Below are 24210 nucleotides of genomic sequence, written 5' to 3' on the forward strand. Positions count from 1 at the left end.
ATATATTTATTAAATGTAACTTGCACCTACAGACACTTCAGAACATTGTTTTTAAGGTGCTTCCTTCTATAACTGTGTTCAGCACTGTTTTCCGCTTACAGTGCTCACAGAAAGTCATGGGACACTTGCTTAATTCAGTAAAAATGTTGCAAATTTATTGGTTTCGTAACAAAAGTCCATTGACAAGCAATGTTTAACATATCTGCACATAACATCTACACAGACATCTTCTTCTTCTTAAGTGTCATAATTTTTTGACTGACTCATTTAGTTCTGTTCTTGCCATTTTGCTATTAATTGCAATTGTAGTCAATGGCTCCCAAAGAGATACTTAACACAAATATCTGGTGTTTTATGTTATTGCAAAGGTGTTGCTAATTAAAAAGCACCAAATGATGCTTGTCAATTAACTTTTTAACTCATTACAGCCCTTTTAGAACTATCACTTTTGGTTTCAATTTATTACTACTTGAAATTAATATTTTGCTTAAAACTACCAGTTGTTTCTAATGTGATGTACATTTTTTATAAACAAATAAATAATGATTTTTGTTATAAAACCAATAAATTAGCAATATTTTTACTGAATTAAGCAAACTTCCCAAGACTATCTGTAAGCACTGAATAATATTGTCATTTAACTGCTCAAATAAGACACGGGGAATCATTGGGGACTGTCTTTCTAACTCCTTCTTGTATGTCTGTACTTGTGTTAAGAGGATGAAGGAGGTCTATGTGGTGAAAGTCAAGAGAAATATATTTAAATAGACCAGCCTCTAGGCTCTGTGGCCTCCTACATACTGGCTTCTGTCGGGCTTCTCTTACTGTACATCGTCACCAAACATTAGAGGAAAGACCATGAGAGCCAATATCATGTATCTGTATTCTGCAGCCATACCTGGAACGGCTGGATGTTTACATACATCACACATAAACACAGCCGAAAACAGAGTGAGAAATGCACTGGATGTTTCACTGCCATTATGTAAGCGGGCATGCCAGACTATTAGGTCAGTCGGGGGCGCAAAGGGAGGTTTCCTGGGGTGACCAGGATGGTCAGGAGGAAGACAGCATGAAATCCAGATGGAAAATAGAATCTGGACCCACTTGCACAATTCAATGTAAATCCGTTATGCTGAGGTCTTGGCTTGAAGGGCTGGAAGGACAGACAGACCGACAGCTGACTCAATGCAATTCAATCAGCAGAATTGGCATCGACACACCAACAGCCCCTGCCACAGTACTAAACATAGCCCCTGGCCCAGAAACAGCAGCACAGGCTGCAGAGTCAATGGGATAAAAGGCTCGTCACATGCACACACAGATTATCACAAGATATCACAAGAATTTTAATAAGAATGCTACTCAACATATTACGTATGCTTACGCGCTAGCCTGTCATAGCAAGTTATATATATACCTAGACATTTAACCTGCTTCTAAATTGTTTACTATATCTGAGTATAGCACTTCTATTTTGATGGAAACCAGTTGGAAACACATGGCATTGATGCACACATATAAATACCAGAAATCTACCCCATGAGGGGAACAAAAGTCTTCGATATCTATCTATCTATCTATCTATCTATCTATCTATCTATCTATCTATCTATCTATCTATCTATCTATCTATCTTAATATACATTATTAACAAACATTATATGATAATAGCAAACATAATGTAATTTATGATGCTTGTTATGAATGCATATTAAAGCTATTAAGGTATGTTAGGATGTTAATGTATGGTTACATGCTGCTTATGTCTATGTTCTATGAATGCATTATAAATGCATTATAAAGGTCAGTGCACTGAATGTTCTATGAATGCATTATAAATGCATTATGAAGGTCAGTGCACTGAATGTTCTATGAATGCATTATAAATGCATTATGAAGGTCAGTGCACTGAATGTTCTATGAATGCATTATAAATGCATTATGAAGGTCAGTGCACTGAATGTTCTATGAATGCATTATAAATGCATTATGAAGGACAGTGCACTGAATGTTCTATTATTATGACGTCACAGTCACAGTCACAGTCAATGTTAAGCATTACCATTTCTTCATTACTCATGGTTCCAGGTTTTTGGTAATTAAGTTGTACATCTCAAACATTGGCCTTGAGTACAAACCATTTGCAAATGGCTTCAATTCCAGCTTTCTGAAGCATGCAACATGCAACATGCAGTTTTTGTTGAGACTGGGTCAAATGGATATTTTTTGACAGCATATTTTTGTAGTGTTTAGCAGCTATCCTGCTGAGTTTTCATCAATCCCAACTTGCGAAAACTGCTCCTCTTTGCTGGTACAGTTTGTCCATGTTTGGCACATGCTATTATTATTTTAGTGACTGTTCTACTTGACTTGTTAAATAGTTACACAATTCAGATGCTGTCGATTTGGCCCCTTCGGAACTCTACTTGTTACCTCATGTTGCTTTGAAAACTCACATATTAAAGTGCCAAGGGCATAACTTTGGGTTTTTTTTTTTTTGGGGGGGGGGAGGTTGAGGTCTCCATCCATTTAAGGGGGTCTAGTTGGTTGTATTGGCTGTCCCCCCATAATTTACACCGTTGCCAAGTAGTCATGGTCAGACCACCTTTAAAACCAAACCATGCTGCTAATTTTCATTCAAAGGTATTTTTTTGTTGTGATTCTATTATGTTGTCCATCTCCTGTATTTAGTTTCTAAATATGTAGAATTATTCAGAATTTTGATTAAATAACACCTACTGTACTGCATTATTGATCTCCATATATTCCATAACTTTTGTGATGTTACAAAAGAAGGCAGCAAGTTTTTCCTTTGTCTTTTGCACTATAACTACAGTATATTTTCAGTTCTTTTCATTTTAAAAGGCACAGCATTCATCTCCCCAGTACTCCCCAGTACTCCCTTACTATCTCCCCAGCACTCCCCAGTACTCCCTTACCATCTCCCCAGCACTCTCCATTACTCCCTTACCATCTCCCCAGTACTCCCCAATACTCCCTTACCATCTCCCCAGCACTCCCCATTACTCCCTTACCATCTCCCCAGCACTCCCCAGTACTCCCTTACCATCTCCCCAGCACTCCCCAGTACTCCCTTACCATCTCCCCAGCACTCCCCAGTACTCCCTTACCATCTCCCCAGCACTCCCCAGTACTCCCTTACCATCTCCCCAGCACTCCCCATTACTCCCTTACCATCTCCCCAGCACTCCCCAGTACTCCCTTACCATCTCCCCAGCACTCCCCAGTACTCCCTTACCATCTCCCCAGCACTCCCCAGTACTCCCTTACCGTCTCTCCAGTGAAACTGCGACTCTGTTACAGGAACAGTAAATACCTCTATTTTCACTCTGTAGTCAAGACGAGTCACTTTATTGTCAATTCACACATGAACCAAAAAACCAGGACAAGGAGCAGCTGAAAATAAACACCAAACAATAAATACCGGTAGGAGAATAAGTAAAGAATAGAGAATAAAATAGATAGATAGATAGATAGATTAATCAATCAATTAATTAAATTGAAAATTGAATTAAAAACTACATAACAATACATAACAATGACACAGTGCAAATGCTGTGCACTCTGTATGTGACATCACAGCCAAGGAAATTTTCATATGATATTAGGTAAAGGCAAATTAAAATACCAAAAAATATGAATACATACTAATATTAGTGCTCATACTAACTCAGAATCATGTATAAAGCAAATAACTAAATTTGTTATTATGGAAAAATATATATTAAAGACAAATCCAATAAGAACATTATATAAGTGAAGGATGCCTTTAGGAGGTACGGCGTGTCAGTGTCAAGGTCGGCATAGCAGCTGCTGGGACCTCGCTCAGCCGGCCGAGAGTCTTGAGCACACAACAGCCTCGCACTTGGCACTCCCTTGGAGTCCGTGTTTCCACTAGCGTGCACAAGCATTGCTATTCACTGACCTATATTTTTATTCAATCTCTTAAAAAGCAGACACGGACACTCATAAGACTTCCTTTCATTTGTATAAATACCATCCCCTATTTCTGACTTTCAAAATCAATATTTTGGCTCACAACACTAAACGTTTTAGTACCCAGTCATTATTCTATGACTTCGCATCGGATGAGTTGTCTAAATGTTTATCTTTTGCGCCGAGAGTGATAAAAGAAGACAGGAATCTAGAGAATCTCCGGGGTTCCCTCTGCCAGCGACATGGGCAGCCGTATGATGTCAAGACACCCAAGGATTCTTAGCTTTGTCATTTAAGGTCACTATGCAGCAGCTGCGTGACGGAAAATCCCAAGCTGCATGATTCCCAGGATGTCCGCTGAGCTCTGTGTGCAAGCAGGTCAGGGTAACCTCAGTTCACGCGTTCATCCCCCAGATCCACGCCTGGGTGTCTGTTGCACAGGTTACATAACTGTCCCGCTCCATGCATAGCAGCCAGAGGCTGAAGGACATCACAGCAGGCTAATTTGGGAGCACCGGACCAGCTCAGGCCGCGCTTCTCTCTCATACACCAGACCAGCCTCTCCCCAGGAAGACTAACTTCACACCTTTGCAAAAACATGCGGCAACGGCCCGGGGACAGGACGACCCCAGCCCTGAAGGACGCTTCTGCTGTAGCCCTAGATGCTAACAGATAGCACTAAAGGTCAGGAATAAATAGTTCACGTATGAAAAACACATTTTATTACTCTTAATCAAGTAGTTATGCATGCAAATTTATACCTCAGATGGGCCAATTGATGAGAAGTCATATATTTCCTTATTTTTACTGCCAGCATGCTGAGGAACAGGTTGTTCCATGCATTACATGGCATTTTGCAGTGCATAGCAGTTTTCAAATGCAGTCACCCTAGAAACAAGTAGCAGGCTCTTATGTTTGCAGGGTGTGTTTGGGAGGGGGGGGGGATGCAGGGGATGCCGTCACAGACCGGGGAGAGAGGGTTGGTGCAAGAATATAGACAGAGACAAATTTGGTAAGTCATGTTGAGGCTGAACAAGCAAGGGACAGCTGTGAAATTTGACACTGGGTATTGATTTAGGAAAAGGGCACCGTGACAGGTTTCGGCTAACCCCGCCCCCACCCGCCACACCCCAAACCATCCAGCAGTTCCCAGAGTTATAGTGGGCCATTTAAAGGAAGTAAAGTTCCCTTTTTTAGTGACACTACAAGTAATGAAAAATGCCCCACAGTGACAGTATTCCTTAATGCTAAACCGCTCAAACTACTCCAAGCTACAAGCGGTGTTACTGGGACAGTCGTCTTCCCCATATTCCTTCCCTAGGTTATTCTTTTGCATGATATGTAAATACAAAAGGCATTTAAAGAGTCACAGTCACAGAGTATACAACTGGTTGGTTCAAACAAAATCTTGGTCTGGACTTTTACTTTCTGGACCTGAACTATCGCCCTGTATGTGTATGGAGCAAATTTCCTAAGACAACAGAATAACAAGAGAATTTGCCACATATGGTACCGGATTTTTTCAATACTTAAACAAAAGCCAAAAATGACTATAGGTACGTTACTCTATCGCTAGTACTGCTGCATCACACTCCAAGGTTCAGGATACTGATCTTGCTTCCTCTCTGCATGTTTGTGTAGAGCTTGTCACAGAGGTTTCCTGCTACAGTCCAAGGACATGGAGTGAGAGACATCCTTACATTACCTTTAGTGTATGACTGCATGCCCTGCAATGAACAGGTATTACATTCAAAGTGATTACACGCCCACGGGTATTCCATTCAAGGTGTACACCTGCCCACGGGTATTCCATTCGAGGTGTACACCTGCCCACGGGTATTCCATTCGAGGTGTACACCTGCCCACGGGTATTCCATTCGAGGTGTACACCTGCCCACGGGTATTCCATTCGAGGTATACACCTGCCCACGGGTATTCCATTCAAGCTGTACACCTGCCCATGGGTATTCCATTCGAGGTGTACACCTGCCCACGGGTATTCCATTCAAGCTGTACACCTGCCCACGGGTATTCCATTCGAGGTGTACACCTGCCCACGGGTATTCCATTCGAGCTGTACACCTGCCCATGGGTATTCCATTCGAGGTGTACACCTGCCCACGGGTATTCCATTCGAGGTATACACCTGCCCACGGGTATTCCATTCGAGCTGTACACCTGCCCACGGGTATTCCATTCGAGCTGTACACCTGCCCACGGGTATTCCATTCAAGCTGTACACCTGCCCACGGGTATTCCATTCGAGGTGTACACCTGCCCACGGGTATTCCATTCGAGCTGTACACCTGCCCACGGGTATTCCATTCGAGCTGTACACCTGCCCACGGGTATTCCATTCGAGGTGTACACCTGCCCACGGGTATTCCATTCGAGGTGTACACCTGCCCACGGGTATTCCATTCGAGGTGTACACCTGCCCACGGGTATTCCATTCGAGGTATACACCTGCCCACGGGTATTCCATTCGAGGTGTACACCTGCCCACGGGTATTCCATTCGAGGTATACACCTGCCCACGGGTATTCCATTCGAGGTATACACCTGCCCACGGGTATTCCATTCGAGGTGTACACCTGCCCACGGGTATTCCATTCGAGGTGTACACCTGCCCACGGGTATTCCATTCGAGGTGTACACCTGCCCACGGGTATTCCATTCAAGCTGTACATCTGCTCTGTGCTGCCTGGCATAGGCTGCAGCCCCCCTACTACTGATCAGACGAAATCCCCTTAGACACCAATGATTTGCTGTAGGCATAACTTCTCTTGTATGAAAACCTTTTTTTTGTACTGCAGATGCTGTACATAAACAAATAGACCTTGCTTGGTTATATCTCTTAGTTCTACCTACATTTCTGCAGATGTACTGCACACATCATGCATGATTGTGTTGGCTGTCCTTAGTAAGGGCTTACAATAAACCTTTATTATCCCACGAATGAGAAATTTAGGTGTTACTGAGCTCTTATACAAAAAGTTATGTAGAACAACAAGAGCAGGTAGGTCAGAGATATGTACAGAGATATGTACAGAGGTATGTACAAAATGTACAGAGATATGTACACAAGTGTGGGGGTGCGGTGGGGTGTGAATGATCCTGGTGAATATACAATGTACACTCAAGCTGCAAATCAGTAACAGCAGTTAAAGACATATGATATGTCCATTAGACAGTATATGAGTAGAAAATACTCACGCTTGATTTGAGCCTTTGTTGGCTCCTTAAAATATGAAGCTTTTAGGTTCTTCTATACCTTCCCCACAGTGTATGGAGACAATTTGAGTCCAGTTTCCAGCACATTAACAACTGGTCCAGATATTTGAAACTTTTAAGTCGTTTTGTCTTAACAGTGGCTGGTAGCGGGTTCACGACAATGTGTCAATGAGGCTCCTTCTCTTGACGTAGCTGTTCTTTGTCATTTCCTATTGTGATGGATGACAATGAATTTTTCATATGGTTGTTGCTTATTTCTAAAACCAGGATAAATAAGGAAGGATTGGAAGACCATAGTGCAGTTAATGGTTGTGTTCATAATCTTTAGGAATTTTGATACATTTTTGAAAATTATTTGCATTACTCAAGAAAATGAAGTTAGATTAAAAAAATAAATTTTACTAAAATATAAGTATGCAGTGTATTGTATATAATGTATTGCATATTATTTTTGACCATGTAATATATGTCCCCGTGTTGTCTATGCAGTCTTTCTTGTGCATTCTAATCTATACTGACAGATTGGCATGTTGCCAGTGTGTTACCGAGATGTAAATCAGCATATTAAAGACCTTCATTGAATCAAGACTGTTGTTTTCAACATATAAAAGAATGCGAATAAAATGCAAATACAATTTCAGTTGCACTGTTCTGCCTCCATGGTGGATTTAAAGTTATAAGGAAAGAAGGGGAACAGGCAAAGTGGAAATGAAAACTTCTTGCAGAATTAATGCATAACCCAGTATAAGTGCAAGAAAGAAAACATTCGTTTGTGGAACGATAAAAATAATGCACTTAAATTAGTGGTATAAATCTGGCATTATTTACTCCTAAGCTCCTCTCTCCTTGAAGTTGCTGTTGCTATGTTTGGGGTAGGGGCAATGAATGGGGGCGGCTTAGCATGTTACCTATCTTCGGCAGTGTTATGCAAGTTCTTACCTTAGCTGGTTATCATATACTGGCTCTGACCAATGAAGAATAAGCAAGCAGAAGCTCTTTGGCCAATAGATACAAGTTATCTGGGTATATAAACCCGAGTTGAACTCCTTCATAGTTGGGCGACCCCTACATTGGCTTTGGTGAACAGGATCTGATCCCAAGGACTGTTACAGCTTTCTTTTCTCCCTCGAAGGTAAACCTAGCTTACTGGGATGAGTGAGAAATGTAGAGACGAGAGTAGGCTAATTAATTTGGGTTCTTCTTAAATAATTCAGGATTAGGGATAACAGCAGTTTTAACATGCACTGAAACTTACCATTACCAATTCATCTGGACTCCTGAAATCTTTTTTTTAATTTTATTTTTGGAGAGCACCTTCTTTGGCTTCTTGCTGCAGGTGCTTTTGAAGGGCGAAAATGGAAATACCGTCAGCTAATTATTATATTAGTGTCAGCCTGAAGTGCCGGACATGTCTGCTTTGGATGCATTTTTTTTTACCTATTTTGCTAAGACTTGAGACTGGGTGAACACCCAGGGTGCACCTTCTATAGACATGCATATTTTATGAGTGGTGTCAGGTGATCTAAAAGTGTTGGCCTGCATCAAATCACAGCAGGGGGTTGATTTCACCCCCTGTGGTCATGGTAAGAAGAGCACAGGCTTACGGCTCTGAAATAGATAATTCTCTTTATCCTGCCACATATATTTTATAGATTAATGCTCGATACCAGATTTTAAATGTAAGATAAGATACTGCAGAAGTTTAATATGAAATATGCTAAAGCTCAGACATGCACGTAAAGAAATACTTGACACTGTTATTTTTGTGTGGCTGTGTATTTTATAAATCCATTATGGAGATGAGAAATCAACAAGTAATACCATGTTTGGCCTGCAATATTCTCTGTTATAGATCAGAATTTTTAAATCTGAGTTCCATCCTGGTCTTGTTTGTCATAATGATGTATAGTGCAGTTCTTTAACAGGGAAAAAACACAAGGGTGGAGTGATTGGCTATTTTACTTTCTTTCTTTGGTCCTCTGGAGTTCGAGCCTTAGTCCGTATTTGGGGCATATGCACGGTGGAGACATTAAAAATCCCACCTGCTCCATGTACATATATGCACACAGGATAGTCTGACAGCACTCTTAGCTGAAACATGAGTCAATGGATAGAAGCTGCCAGAAGAGGTTCTGTAAGGGTACCAAGGGATTGACAACATTCGATAATGACGCGGGCATCAGCCGCCCATCAACTCTCATTTTGGAAAAGATTCCGGGACAGAGTAGGCTGATTTACCACACACAAAAGCGAAATCACAAATCAAATATGGGTTTTGTTCTCTTTATATTCATCCGCTTTGCATAACGTTTTTTTTTTTTTTGCAGATCAAGTCAAAAACGCAACGATGACTAAGAACAAGCACAACGACTACAAATTGCAGTTCACCACGGACGAGGAGTTCCCTGACTTGACAGTGCACAACAACCACATGTCCAAGGCCATAACCAGGGAAATATATGACAAGCTGAGGAGCAAGTCAACACCCAGCGGATTCACCCTGGATGACTGCATCCAGACTGGTGTGGACAACCCAGGTGCGGATTCCCCTTGATGCTCACAGTCCCAGTGCTGACACCATTGTCTTTATGATGTTTAGCTTTGTCTCAGCTCAGGGAAAGTTCTCCAGAACTTAAGTTAAAGTTCTGTAAAGGTCCTCTCAAAGTTAGCAGGGAACATTCTTACAAAAATGTTAATTTCCATATTTTACATTTTAACAAAGGTTCTGTCAGTGTCATGATAACATTATTACCTTAATTTCCTTTTAATGCAATGAATGGTGAAAAATATTTTTCGTAATAAGATATTATTTTATGGATGTGCTATATGTGTACTGCAAACTCATCATCCAGCCTTGGACCCATGGTCTTTGTGGTGTAAAGCGACAATGTAACCCACTGCTCTCTCATACCCTTTGTTAGTTATATTATTAATCTTAGTTGTAGTAGTGGGATAACGTTCTGGGAGCATCTGGAAAACTGGAGACTACAGTTTCCACACCATAATTATAACGAAAATCATAAAATTGTTAGTGAGGATTAAGGCTCATCTGTGCAGTGCTCAGACAGCCATTAAAACATTGCACAAATCATAATTTGAGATATTCAATTATTTTATGATTAGCAGCACAACCAGCCTATTGTAATCGAACTGAAACGGCTGTATTGTCTGATTTGCAAAAGCATTGAAGCAAGCAACCCAGATTGCTCTTGGGTGTCTGTTTTTACGGTGATGCTTAATTCCAACTCGCAGGTCACCCGTTCATTATGACCGTGGGCTGCATTGCTGGTGATGAGGAGTCTTATGACGTCTTTAAGGATTTGTTTGACCCAATCATCTCCGACCGTCATGGTGGCTACAAGCCCACAGACAAGCACAAGACTGACCTGAACTTTGAGAACCTAAAGGTGATGGATCCCGAACATCATTTTTCATTAAACATGTTTTCTAAGTGTTTTACAATTTTACTTGCTACCCATAAAATACATTTACTAAATATTTACATATTTTGGGGAAAGTACCAGTTCTCCATTATGGTAAGGTTATGCTTTAGTTTTGAATGAAATTTAATATAATTCATAATATTATATAAAATGCCCCTAAAAATACTTTTGACACAAGGATTTTCAGATTAGGACTTAGATGTAGCTAAGGTAAGATTTATTAGTCCCACAGGTAGGAAATTTGCATTTTACAGCAGCAAAGTGGACAGTGCAACAGAAATAGTAGCTTGTCTGGTTCCTCCCAAGGTTTCTTCCTTCTAGGGAGTTTTTCCTCGCCACTGTTGCCTCTGGCTCGCTCACTGAGGTCTTTGGGCAGTGATAACGTAAAGCCCTTTGAGACAATGTAATGTGAAATTATGCTATATAAATAAAATTTATTTGAATTAAATGGCAGATTTGGTTAGTTTAAGTAGTATATTATGAAACTAACCAAGAAATTGACCCATACAGGGCGGTGATGACCTGGACCCCAACTACGTTCTCAGCAGTCGTGTGCGCACTGGCCGCAGCATCAAGGGGTTTACCCTCCCCCCCCACAACAGCCGCGGCGAGCGCAGGGCTATTGAGAAGCTATCTATCGAGGGTAAGCATTAACCTTCTCCCTGTTGTCTCTCCAGCTGTCAGTTATCTTTGAAACATTGTAGCGAACACATAAATACAATCACCCTGGTAATGCGCCATCAGTTACAGAGTGCTTTACATTGAATGATTAGAAGTCTAAATGGGAACACACAGAACATTATGTCTTGCGTATCCTATAGCCCTGAACAGCTTGGATGGAGAGTTCAAAGGCAAATACTACCCCCTGAAGGACATGTCTGATAAGGAGCAGGAGCAGCTCATTGCAGACCACTTCCTGTTTGACAAGCCGGTCTCTCCCCTGTTGTTGGCCGCTGGTATGGCACGTGACTGGCCAGACGCAAGAGGCATCTGGTGAGTTTGTCTTTTCAGTCCATGTAGTTTCTGTTAAAAAGTGCATTGAATAGCATGTCATTTTCCTAATCACTTTTCCTTGACTCCAATGGAAAATGTCATGAGGTGAAGGAAAGGTGTGAAGGAAAAGTCATGAGGACCTAGGAGCAGACAACCATGCTGCTAAGAGAATCCGAGCGCACTTACACTTGGCTGCGCAGTTATATAACGGCAGATGTTTTCAAAGTGGGTCTGCCACGTGATACTACAAGGTTCTAAGGATGAACCACGAAAAGCTTTGTGCGAAATGTTGCTGCTGCAAGGAATTGTGGGACGACATTATCTCCATAAAGGATGGTCCAATGTATCCTGTGCTAAAGGAGATAAAACTGGACACAGTGAAGCATCTTTCTTTAGCATTTTAAGGAATTCCAACAGCTGTTAGATACTGCCGGGTCTATTGTATGATGTGGTTCTTCCCTCCTGAAAGGCACAATGATGGAAAGACCTTCCTGGTCTGGGTGAACGAGGAAGACCACCTGCGTGTCATTTCCATGCAGAAAGGAGGCAACATGAAAGAGGTCTTCAGGCGCTTCTGCGTCGGGCTCCAGAGGGTAGGAGTCACCCTCCTACCATCTTATTATTTTTGGACAGTTGTGAATTTCATGAATTTATTCTCAAAAGAATCATAGTCCATAATGATTGGAAGCCGTGACAGACAGCAGCCTTTAATGACCCATACGTTAACACTTTATTCTTAGACTATTAGTAGTAATCATATGGGTTTAATGTTAGACTCCTGTAGAGGCAAATTTGCTTGATGTGTCATGCATATCTTACAAGTTTTTACACAGCAATGTTTAACAGTGTGACAGGGTTACTATTTCACAACCATTTGGCTAACTGTCAGTAATACCCACTAGAAATACCTGCATAACACACCATCCTTATCTCTATATCAACTTAAAAGTAGGTGCACGTTGGGTGCTGCTCAATACCAAGAACTCAACAAAACGTACTTGTGTTCTCGCTGACTTTCCTCCCAAGAACGAATTTAGGACGCAGTGAATCATGGGATTGTTTTCATTGGTGAGGATGCAACCGATGTAACTTTGATATTTGGGGCGGGGCAAGAACGACATCCGGGGATTTTTGCCATCCTCCGTATTTCTGTTGTTGGGTATTGAAACTGGTCTTTGGCAATGGGAGATAACAGTCAAACGGGTACAGGAGAACACAAGAATGGTCAAGTACGTACATTGAGAAACACCCATTGTCAGGAACATCACCTCTAGGGATAATTGCTGGCTGTCGTTTCACGTGCACAGATTGAGGAGATCTTCAAGAAGCACAACCATGGCTTCATGTGGAACGAGCACATTGGCTACGTGCTGACCTGCCCCTCCAACTTGGGCACCGGGCTGCGTGGCGGCGTGCACGTCAAGCTGCCCAAGCTGAGCACACACGCCAAGTTCGAGGAGATCCTCACCAGGCTGCGTCTGCAGAAGCGTGGCACAGGTGCATTTACACGCCAGCCTGAAGCAACCCAATACATTTCAGCATTAAAAACCAAACTGCCAATAAATAAGGCCAAAATTAACACTTAGCATTTTTGGCATAATGCTTTAAAAATTACTACATGAATATTGGTGGTAATGTTTACAAACAATTTAAGAATGTTTACATATCATATCATACATTCGATCATTAAATAAATAACTGGAGTAACAGCTGAATAAAGTTCTGCAATCTCTAAAAACTGGAAGTGTTTCCACAATTTCGGCCACTAGGGTATAAAAGCTACAGTCTGTAATGACAAAAATAAAGAGTTTATAAAATTAATTAAAAAGTACATGAATTACTTATTGAATACAGTATCCAACCATTTAGATTAGCCTTGTTCTTTGTATTCTGAATTAATATTAGTGATTTGAAAGAAACATTAAGAATGTCGAACAACAAAAACTATGGCTTACACAGACCATACAACAATGCCAATCATGTGACGCTACAAATTCACCATACAGCAGAGCTGATGGCTGCTTATCAGTCAGGCGTTGACGTTAATTTTGACCTGCTACACACAGGTGGTGTGGACACGGCTTCCGTGGGCGGCATCTTTGATATCTCTAATGCTGACCGCCTGGGCTCCTCTGAGGTCTATCAAGTCCAGTTGGTGGTCGATGGTGTGAAGCTGATGGTCGAGATGGAGAAGAAGCTGGAGAAAGGAGGCACCATTGACGATATGATCCCTGCCCAGAAGTAAAGTGAGAATCGTGGTTTTTTTAATACATTATTGAACAAGTAACCATGCCAACCAACGTGTGGACGAGTAAAAAAAAAAAAAAATGCTGCGTTGCTCTGACTTGTCCAGAGACTCTTGACTCTGCTTACCTTCTTCATCAGGTTTTCTTTCCATCATTCTTTCATTTACCTATCCTTTCTCCCACTTTTCATTTTCCACTGTTTTCGCCAACTCAATTGTAACATCCTGGGATCAAACCGCCACATTGCTAGTTGCTTGTGGTTTCACCTTAATCATGACCTTTGGCTGTACAAATTATTTGATTCAATAAATTGAGCCCCATGTAACAATCAGGATATGGTGTCATCTTGTCCTTTGATTTCATATTTTCCAAACAAACTTAATTTAATACATTAGACTCAATAAATGAGAACGAAGCCAGTGATATTAACCAAAGGGATTAGTTTTGAAGCATAAACCTTTTGTGCATTTATATAGTATAAAAGCGAAAGTGACCTGAACAATTAAGAACAAAAAAAAAGAGAAAAGTGAGTATGAGTGATTTTTATTTCTCATTTTTTTTCTTAACTCCCATTTTTTCTTTACATCTAAAGGTACCACAGTCAGTACCTGAAAAAAAAATAATAATTTAAAAATTGTAAAGAAAAAAAATAATGAGCAATAGTTTCATTTTTCATCTGGTTTCTACACAATGGTACAAATACAAGCACTCTGCTGGGTTTTAACAAGAGGGACCATGTTTGTGTTGTGTGAATGTCTGAGTGTGTAGAATACAGTTAGATGCGGACCAAAATGGAGGTCGTGAAAGGAGGGAAAAACCATACCCATCTTAGCTCCAGGAAATAGTTCTGCTTATAACAGGAACAATTGCTTTTGAGGCGAGACCAATCTACATTTTAAAGGTTGTTCCAATCTCAGCTGCAATAAGACCAGATGTGACTCCATTAGCTGTCTATCTTTTAGGACTGACGATTATGCAGGTCAGACCATAGTCAATCTCATTGGTGCAAAATCAAAATTTACACTGACAAGGTCACAAAGACACGTGGCTATCGGTAGCATAAAATAACGGTCATCTGTAGACTGCCCGCAAACACCATGACAGCTGTGTGAGAATATCTTCCCGTAACATAGGAAAAAAACATCCACTCAGGTCACGAACTCAGCAGCACAGAAATCCACACTCCCTATCACAAGTTTCCTGCTGTGTGTTTTCACTGCCCGCTGTAACTTTGTTCATATCTGATGTAATGTCGCGCTTGAAAACCAGCAGAAAAAATAAAGACATTGCATTTATATATGAACATGGGTTTACGTTGATCATGACTAGTTGAGAACGTGTTGCATTTATTACAGTCCTGTGAATTCCCTGAAGACCCGTTAAATGACTAACAAAGGAAGCCAAACAGATTAATCGGCTTCACAGTGGCACTTTCCACACATTACACTCTTCCACAACTCTAGTCTCCAAAAAAGGCCAACATCATTATCACTTACTGGAATAGCCTTAAATACCCCTTGTGAAACCTGCTCTTTGCTCCTTGAGACCTAATGAATTGCTGATATTTACTCAGAATGACTAAAATGCTGTGATGTGGGAAAAAAAAAAAGCAAATGTCCAAAGACGTGACGGAAGAAATTTTATTTTGTTTTGCTTTTTCTGGAGACATGCAGGACTGCAAGTCAAAAAATACTTACTGGGCATCCCCTTTATTATTAACTGTTTAAAACCTATTACTACTTCCTAGTCTCTAAACACAGCCCTAAGCTCTAACAGTATATATGCAACCGGCTGAAGAAGAGAAGCCCTCTTAAGTTTTGTTTAGAAAATCTTCTAGCTAAGGGAGTGACCAAAATCACAGCTTTTACATTTAAGACTTTCACACTTTGAGAAACGTGTTTCTGGCATTCATGTATATGCGGCACAGGTTAGATATACTTAGTGTCTGGATAAACCACAGCTCAAATTTGTACAAACTCCAGTGCACTTTCCTTATAAGAATAACAAAAATGCCAAAAAGGGGGGGTTGAATAGTAGCGAAATCCGATCTGCGGCAGTCTGTGTATGTACGTGAGTGTGTGTGTGTGTGTGTGTGTGTGCGTGCGTGCGTGCATGAGGAAATGTGTGGGTGTAATGCACAGGCATTAGAGGAAGGAAGGATGGGGATCTGACGAAAGATGGAAAAAAAAAAACAAGCAAATGGTTTGCAAAAGTGAAACGAGCGATCCGTTACTCCCTCCATCTTCACAGGCGAGTTGGAACGAGCAGCGCGTGGAACAGCCACCGCAGGTAGGAACCGGACCAACGCGTAAGTGAATCCACACCCCAGCCGGAAACACCGCCTCAGTCTCCCCAGGCCTGATCCCGTCACACCAAACTCACTGGGATTTTAATTCGACGCACGGCACCTTGGCAACTTAGACACTAATGAAAAGCTGGCTGCTACCTGAGGCACAGTCCACATTCGAACCCATGATCTCCAGACCTGAACTAGAATGACTGGCTCAGGCCCATGCTACGAGGTGTGACTGGCTGCCTCACTTAGAAGAGAAGGGAAAAAAAAAAAACTGGATCACTTTACCAGATGATTTGGCAGTCACGGTTTAGCACCATTCCTGTACATGTCTACCCAAAATGTTATTAGGTAACTGAAAATTCACGAAAGCAAGGTTTGTGCTAACAGTTGGTACATTTCAGTCCATCCCGATTCAGCTACACAAGAGTGAGACACCAGTTCTTTGTTTAAGATCTAAGAACCTTTGGCTGTTCTATCCTGTTCTAGGGTCGTTTTGAGGGTGGATATCGTTGCCCTCTTTATTTAACAACACTGACCTGCTCAGCAGAGTATTAAGACGCTAGAGGGAAGGTTGGAACACCTCACTGCCATGACTGAATGTCCTAACATGTATCCATCTGTCTATCAGACTATAACTAAAAGACAAAGCTGTGGCGGATGATTCACCATAATACTTATGTAAGACGAACTGTAAACAAGAAAATCGACTTGGTAAATAAGAGGGGGCTACAACTTTCAGAAAGGGTATTTACTGTCAGAACAAAGTGCTCCTCTATATGTACTGCTAGTGTGTAGGGAAGAAGAAGTACAGTGGCTCAGAAGAGGAGCCGTCTTACCAGTTGCTTTGCACACTGTTGGTATCGGAAGGCTAAAGCTCCGGCCATAACTGGCCAAATAATCAGAGAGCAAAGTGTGAACCCAATGGACCGATAACAGGGGGGGGGGGGAGAAAATCGGGCATCTTTCCTGCTCATGCAATTAATCTACGTGTTCCTGTGTATCCCACCCTCACAAAGAAGTCCTGAATGACATCGCTCTGGTCGACGTTACCCTTTTAAAATACTTTATCCTCTAAGCTCAGCTGCATTAATCTGGGGGGAAAAAAAAAAGATTCCATGACTGGGGGAGCGGGGGGGAATATATAGCAGCTGTAGAGAAAAGGAATGACGTATATAATCAATTTGATGACAATTTCATCGAGAAGAACAAAAAATAATTCAGATGGTGGTTTGGTCCAGGGGTATTGATGTCTTTCAGCGGGGGTGGGAGGGGGGTGATTAGCAAGCTGTCAGTCGGCGTGTCCATGTGGCAGAAAAGCAGGGGGGGGGGGCAGCAATGGGATTGGTGCAGCAATGGCAGTCAAGACAGAGGTTTGCCTCAACATCCTTTTTTTTGTCCCAGTCTGTCTGTCCTCTGCCCCCCCCCACTCCCTCCCCACCCCCATCACCCTCAGAGTTCCAATTCCTTGGAGACTTTGGTGGCAATGTCCCGGAAGGCGAGAGGCGCCCCCCAGAGGCGCTTGAAGCGCACGCCGCTGGTCTCGGACGGCCCCGTCGGCAGCTGGCACACCTCGGCCTCGAAGGCCACTCGCGAACCGGCCACCCCGTGAGTGCAGGATAGCAGGAAGGGTCCAGCCAGATGGACCTGGCAGCCGCATTCCTGGGCCGCCTCGCGCAATGCCAGGACCACCTCCGCCGGGTCCCGGGGGCTGCGCACCTTTACATCCCAGCCGCATCGGGGGGTCCGGGGCTCTGACGCTTTTTGATGCCCAGGTAGATGGCGACTGCAGGGGGCGGGAAAAGTTTCAGTATTAAATTTTTTTTTTTTTAACGCATGATGTTTTTCAGACCGACAGTCACCATGACTTGAACGCCATTTAATTTCCCCATTCGCTTTTCCACCGTAGATGAGAAGCCGACACTACGGTCAGTTTAACTGACAACGTTTACAGAAATGAAGAGTTAGATGTGGAGCACAATGGAGGCTAAAAACAGGAGGGACCAGCGTCTCAACACCAGCATATAGTTCTGCTTATAACAGGAACCACTGCCTTTGGGGCGAGACCAATCTACATTTTAAATGTTGTTCCAATCTCAGCTGCAATAAAACCAGATGCGACTCCATTAACTGTCTGCTTTTTTAGGATTGATGACTACGCAGGTCTAACCATTGTCCGTCTTATTGATAATTACATTTAATTGCATTCCGCTTAAAAGCATGCACATCTCTGGTGAGGTGATTGTAGGACACAGGGCGCACATATTATGGACAATTTAGAGACGGTCAAACCAGAGGAGTAAAAGTGAGATTCGGACACCTGGAGAGGTGACAGCAATGCTCACTGAGCCTTCCATGACAAAACATAATTTTTCGCTACATGTACTGTTTTAAAGTCACCTTTAAATAAGTTAAAAATTAAATACTAAAGAAATTGCTTTGCTTGCTTTCAGTAAGTAGTTTGCTTGCTTTTTAATAAGGGTCCTGGGATCAAAAACATGTCCTATAAACTAGGAAGGGTGGGGAAAGCAAACTATGGCATTTATAGTTCTAGCAGATCTGAAATGCAAACGTAAATTCAGCCTCCAACCACCAGGAGGTGCTGCAGCAGAGCCTTACCTTGTGACCGGAGATCTGGAGACTCTCTCAGGTTCGTCTGTGACCCTTCAGAGGAAGACAAAGCCTAGTGTTAGGAACGAATGGAGGAAGGGAATGGAGAAAATATCCATAACCAGCATCCCCAAGAAACTTGGCAAGTGCACAAAAACATCAATTCAGCGCAATGACATAAACCATATGAGCATTCACAAAAAAAGAAAAACATAAAAAATGACCAGAAAATAAATAGGGGACAAAAAGGAAGATAAAAAGATCATGAGGTTTTCTACCTCTGGACAACAGCACTAAGTCATACCTTTATGTTAAAGTGGTCATGTAGACCAAACCCAGTATTAAAAAAATGTTCACAATGAAGAACCTTTCGTGAGGAACAGCAAAGTCCAACTAGATAAAAGTTCTGAGTCACCAAAGGTCACTGCAGGAGGGCACATCGTGTTGATCGCTGGTTGTGCAATTCTCTCTGACCAAGAATGAGGTGCTTAAGTAGGTTTACTGCGTCAATAATCCACGCTGACAACTAGCTGCTTGTATTGAAGCCACGGCCCAGTAGCCTTTTGCGAACTTATCTCCCTCGTGACAGCATGGGGGAGGCTACTTGGCTACGTGTCTGGAAACCTTGGCTACGTGTCTGAAACCAAGTAAGACTGGTGGATCTGGGGCTTCACACTGCAATACCAGGTCCAGAGAACTTAACATGGACATCATGTAGATTACAATGGACAATCCTGTATGAAAAATCAGCTAAAAGACTTGTGTGGAGACAAACGGGTTCCTCTATTTTTATGGAGTTAGTTATGAGGTGTCCAGAGACAGAAAAACATTACATTAAATCCTGAGGCAGTCACAATACATCGAAAAAGCAGGAAAAAAAAAATCAGAATGTCCATTGGAGTTCAAGGCCTAATCAGAGAGTAGCCATTTTATGACACTGTCTCACATATTTCAACAGAACTGGACTCAAGACGGAAGCTTCACTTCCCTTAAAGACTCAATAGCACTGCAAGTAATCCTGTAAACACGCATGGCCAAGTCTTCTGGGATGTTTTTTATGTAAAGCATCAAGGTTTTGAATGTGTGCGCTAACCCTCACGTGCTGATGGGAATTAACTGCAAGATTCTGGGAATTAACTGAAAGAATGAAGCCTTTGTACCCAGTCAAGTATGTGTAATGCCAGCGGTGACCTCCAGGGGACTCTCTGAGCCATGATCCTTTCGAAAAGCAGGTAGCAGACTGGTAGCAATGAAAATGGGGAATCTGAGTGACAGGCAGCCACACAAGCAGGCAGGCAATAGAGCAGGCAGACAGACAGAGAGAAATAGTTGGAAACACGGGAAGAAAACTTACTAACTGTTTTTGATCCCTGTGGAAGAGTACAGCCCGAGACAGACTTGTTTGAGCTCTGGCGCTTAGAAGGGTCAAGATTGACCCTGGAGTCAAAAGAAAGGAAGAAACAGAGAAGAGAAAGTGCAGAGGAGACAGAGAGGGGAGAGAGGTTGTGGCTGATTGGCAAGGAAAAAAGGGCAAACAAATATAAGAATAGGAAAAAAAAACAAAAACACAGCACTCAGTCACCAAGACTGAGGAAGGGGGAGATGCTGCCTTGGGTTTGAGGCCGGAAGTTAATCTAGAAAGCAGCCTGAGGACAGTCAATGCTGAATAAGGGCGGCGTCCACCTTGCATCCGCTCATTCATACAACGTAACCAGCTCTCTGCTTGCCTACGTCTATGCCCAAAGGGGGAGATATGTCATTCTAGTTGTCCGTAGGAATGGATGGATTCTAGAGCTGCAGAGAGGACCCCTGCTGGGCTCTATACATAAGGAACACATATTTCTAGGTCCACCCTTCGTAGGGCTCCTTCCATGCACTGATGTGTTCCTTTGTAAATTGTTCCTCATGTTATGATTTTATTTTACATATAGGCTTTAAACTTTCCTTCAAGGAGGGCCTCAGAAGAGTGTGGTTAAATACAGCTTATAAAATTCCTAAGAAATAATTTATATTAATAAATATTAATAAGATACATCAGATCTACAGCATCTACTGGTCATTAAAGAGCACCTAATGGTTACTTGGTACACATATATTTCAATTGAGCAATTACAGAGCCAATAGGACACCAGATGGACCTCAGTATTGAACACTAATCCTCACATTCAGTTTCAATCAGGTTGCAGTCTTTATCTGGTTCATTCTAGGACAGTCATTTGTTATTTTTTTTTAAGCCATTCTTGGCATCACAGTGTGCTGGAAGATGAACCTAGGTCTCATTCTGAGGTCATGTGCTTACTGAAGGATTTATTTAATCACATTTATTTCACTCTATTCTGAGAAGCATCCAGCTCACTGTTGATAAACAGCATCCACAAAATATGATGCATATGATACAAAATATGATATAGGAACCACTACGGCCAGGATTGACTTTAATCTGAGTCATGTGCTGTTTTTGTATTCATATTAAACATTTTATATTTTGTGAAACTGAACCAGAGAATTTGATAATTCCACCGCAGTTCGGAATTTCAGAAATGGCAAATTTGCACAGTACCCCAATAATGTACTAATAGATCATTTCTCTCTGTGCTTTCCAGCATTTGCCTCTGATCTTTTTGGCTGCTTTTGGAACAAATCTAGTACCTTAGAATAACAGAAGTTTGACAAATGCAGCTACATTTCAGGGTGAATGCATCCTATAGGTACCAGGAACCTTTTCTGATTACACAGTTACCAGTGCTTAGAATGTTTCAGTGCGGCCACTATTAATCAATTTGAGAAAATGAAAATAAAATCCAATTAACTTTTGCACTCACCATTGTTTTTTAATACAATCTAAATGCTTACCTTTACTGGCACAGTAGAATGAACAATATAATCCATATTAAAATGCTTTACAGACATGTAATCTAATGTAATCTGTGTATCATCTGACCCCTGTGGAAACCGGCATGTCGGTTAGTTCGTGGTTCCCGGCTTTGCTCCTCACTTACCTGCGCGTGAGCTTGGAGGTTAGTTTACTAAAGAGATTGGAGGTGGCCCGGCTCCTAGCGTGGGGCAAAGGGCTCGCGTCGTGAGACAGGGTGGGCGAGGTGGGCGGCGCGGCGTGGGCTGGGGGCCGGCGGTCCCTCAACTGACCCCCGTGGAAAGTGCTGCGGATGGTGGATCCGCGGGTCAGTCGGGATCGCTCCCCCGAGGAGGACCCTGACGCTCCTGCCCCGGCGATGCTTTGGGTGGAGGGAGACGCAGGCGGCAGGCGGTGGGCCAGGGAGCTGAGGTGCAGCATCAGGGAAAGCGAGAAGGAGCGGTATAGCACTGAGAAAACACAACTACGCAAACCTGAGCCATATACCTCTGTCCCACTTACCAAACATAAAGCTAACACGTGATTTTCTTACCTGTTCTCTTTGCCGTTTTGTAACAGGGAGTGTCTGTCAGTGCTGGAACGATCTGTGCACACGTAGGTGTTACGCCGGGTCATCGCACTGGCTGGGATGTTATTCTGGAGCGCAGGGGTGGAGCCAAAAACAACGGAGAGTGGTATTGGGATTCGGGACAGTAACATATTGATTTTCAATGCAAAATCCTTTTTGTGATTACAGCTGGGTCTGTTTAAAAACAGGACCACCAGCAAATTAGTAGCTGAATGGTAACTATGACATAAAAGTGCATCAACCACTCCCCCAACCATCCATTTTCTGTAGCTGCTTATCCTATTGTTGTGGGGGGTCTGGAGCCTATGGGTGCAAGGCAGGGAGTAGCCTGGGGTGGGGGGCTAACCCATTGCAGGGCACATTCACTCATAAACACCGAAGGGCAATTTGGTTACTCCAGTTAACCGCAGCATGTTTTTCGGCTGTGGGGGTGAAACAGGGGACATAGAGGGAACCCCAGGAAGACACGGGGAGAGCATGCAAACTCCACACATAGAGCCATGGGGGAGACTCGAACCCTGGTCCCAGGGGAGTGAGGCCACTGCGGCACCACCATCTTGCCACCTCCCTTCAAAGGTAAACTCTGCAGTCTAATTGCAAGGCGGCCATATCCCTCGTCTCATTCTGACATTTAGCCCAAGCCGCACCCGGCCCTCCTCACCGTGGTGGCGTTAATCTCTTTGCGGCGGTCGGGGATCTCGGACTTGTTGGGGTTGTTGGCGCTGCTGACCATCGGGCTAGACGGCGGGATGCTGCGGCTGCCCACCACGCTACAGCTGGCCTTCCGCGACGGCAGGCGCTCCTCCTTCAGCTCGCCGTCCCCCGTGCTCGTCGGACTGCGCTTCGGCTGTGTCACCGGCAGGGAGGGTCCGCCTGCATGCCACACCGTACCACAGACTTACTGCCGGGAAGCTGCCCTGTCCGCCACACTAATGGATGCTAAACAACGTCTCCGACATGGTGTGTCCTATTATTGTTGCTTGTTACTTTTTTGTTTATTCTGATATAATCTGGTCATTTGGGACCCCCAGACAGTCCACGATTCTGCTCCCTCCCAGCTCCCAGTAGAGCAAAAACATGGACTGTCTGGGGGGGGGTCCTGATTGGGACCAGATTGGGAAACACTGATCAACATAAAGTGTTCACCAAAGTGATCAACAGAGCTTCTACACCATGTTAAATATCCATTATGGAAAACATTCCTCTAAAGTACATAAACAATTCAAATGGATCCTAATCAGGACAGCAATGGTGCTCAGTCTTAATATTTAGGACTCCAACAAAGACTGCATGCACCCTGATTTATAAGTCAGTGTTCATTCTGAATAAAACACCTGCATATTAACATTTCAAGGCCAATGGGTTATTGCAACTAATATTCAGGAGACAATAAAAGCAATAAGTGAACATTAATGATTACTAAACATAAAATGATGTTTTGAACAATGCAGAATAAATAAACGATGGAAGAAAAGAATATGCTCAAGATAACTTGAGAGACATTGTCTGATGCTTCCATAAACAAAATATTTGCAAAAAGTAGTTAGGTATACCTTGGGAAATGAGGGAGAACGTGATTAAGAGAATTATTGGTCATAAAGAACCAGAAGAAATTTTCTAACCCAATCTACATGGCAGGATGGTTCTGTAATAAATCCTTTCATCCATTTTTATTGTTGTTTTATTTTATTGAGTATGTCATGTGCACAATGATGTAAACACATAAAAGTATGTTTAGCAAGAAGAGCCTACATATTGCCGGAGTTCTCAAATGAAATCCTAATTACCCCTATTCTTTAAAACGACAATAATTAAAAATGATATTTTTCAATGGATTTCATAAAATAAATATGAGTAACTGCAACATTGTAACACTATGTATCAAATTTAATAAAAACAATTTTTGTTTGTATCTTTTTCAAAATAAAGCATGTTACCAAGCCATAAATTCATATTTGCAGTTTCAATCATGTGCACAATTAATTAATGCT

General features: G+C 42.4%; 2 protein-coding genes across 6 annotated transcripts in view; one reads left to right on the top strand and one right to left on the bottom strand.

The window, feature by feature from the left end:
• The first annotated feature begins 8166 nt into the window (after positions 1-8166).
• ckmb (creatine kinase, muscle b) lies at positions 8167-14210 on the top strand. Its single transcript, XM_023812241.2, has 8 exons — positions 8167-8326; positions 9522-9731; positions 10447-10601; positions 11148-11280; positions 11459-11630; positions 12100-12223; positions 12938-13127; positions 13697-14210. Exons 2-8 carry the CDS (start codon positions 9542-9544, stop codon positions 13873-13875), a joined length of 1143 nt encoding a protein of 380 aa, XP_023668009.1. The 5' UTR covers positions 8167-8326; positions 9522-9541; the 3' UTR covers positions 13876-14210.
• Positions 13764-24210, bottom strand: part of mark4b (MAP/microtubule affinity-regulating kinase 4b) — a 60654-nt gene continuing 50207 nt past the window's right edge. For 2 of the 5 annotated variants that reach the window (XM_023812240.2, XM_023812239.2), the window contains exons 13-18: positions 22881-23092; positions 22184-22287; positions 21779-22057; positions 20134-20216; positions 18789-18833; positions 17758-17955 (exon numbers count right to left, since the gene is read on the bottom strand). In XM_023812240.2, coding sequence (XP_023668008.1) covers positions 17891-17955; positions 18789-18833; positions 20134-20216; positions 21779-22057; positions 22184-22287; positions 22881-23092 — 788 coding nt within the window. In that variant the 3' untranslated portion in view covers positions 17758-17890. Of the gene's footprint in view, positions 17956-18788; positions 18834-20133; positions 20217-21778; positions 22058-22183; positions 22288-22880; positions 23093-24210 lie in introns of all 5 variants that reach the window. The other 3 variants (XM_023812237.2, XM_023812236.2, XM_072701477.1) reach the window with 2 other exon arrangements.

The sequence above is a fragment of the Paramormyrops kingsleyae genome, chromosome 17, assembly GCF_048594095.1.
Source record: "Paramormyrops kingsleyae isolate MSU_618 chromosome 17, PKINGS_0.4, whole genome shotgun sequence".
NCBI classification, from domain to species: domain Eukaryota; kingdom Metazoa; phylum Chordata; class Actinopteri; order Osteoglossiformes; family Mormyridae; genus Paramormyrops; species Paramormyrops kingsleyae.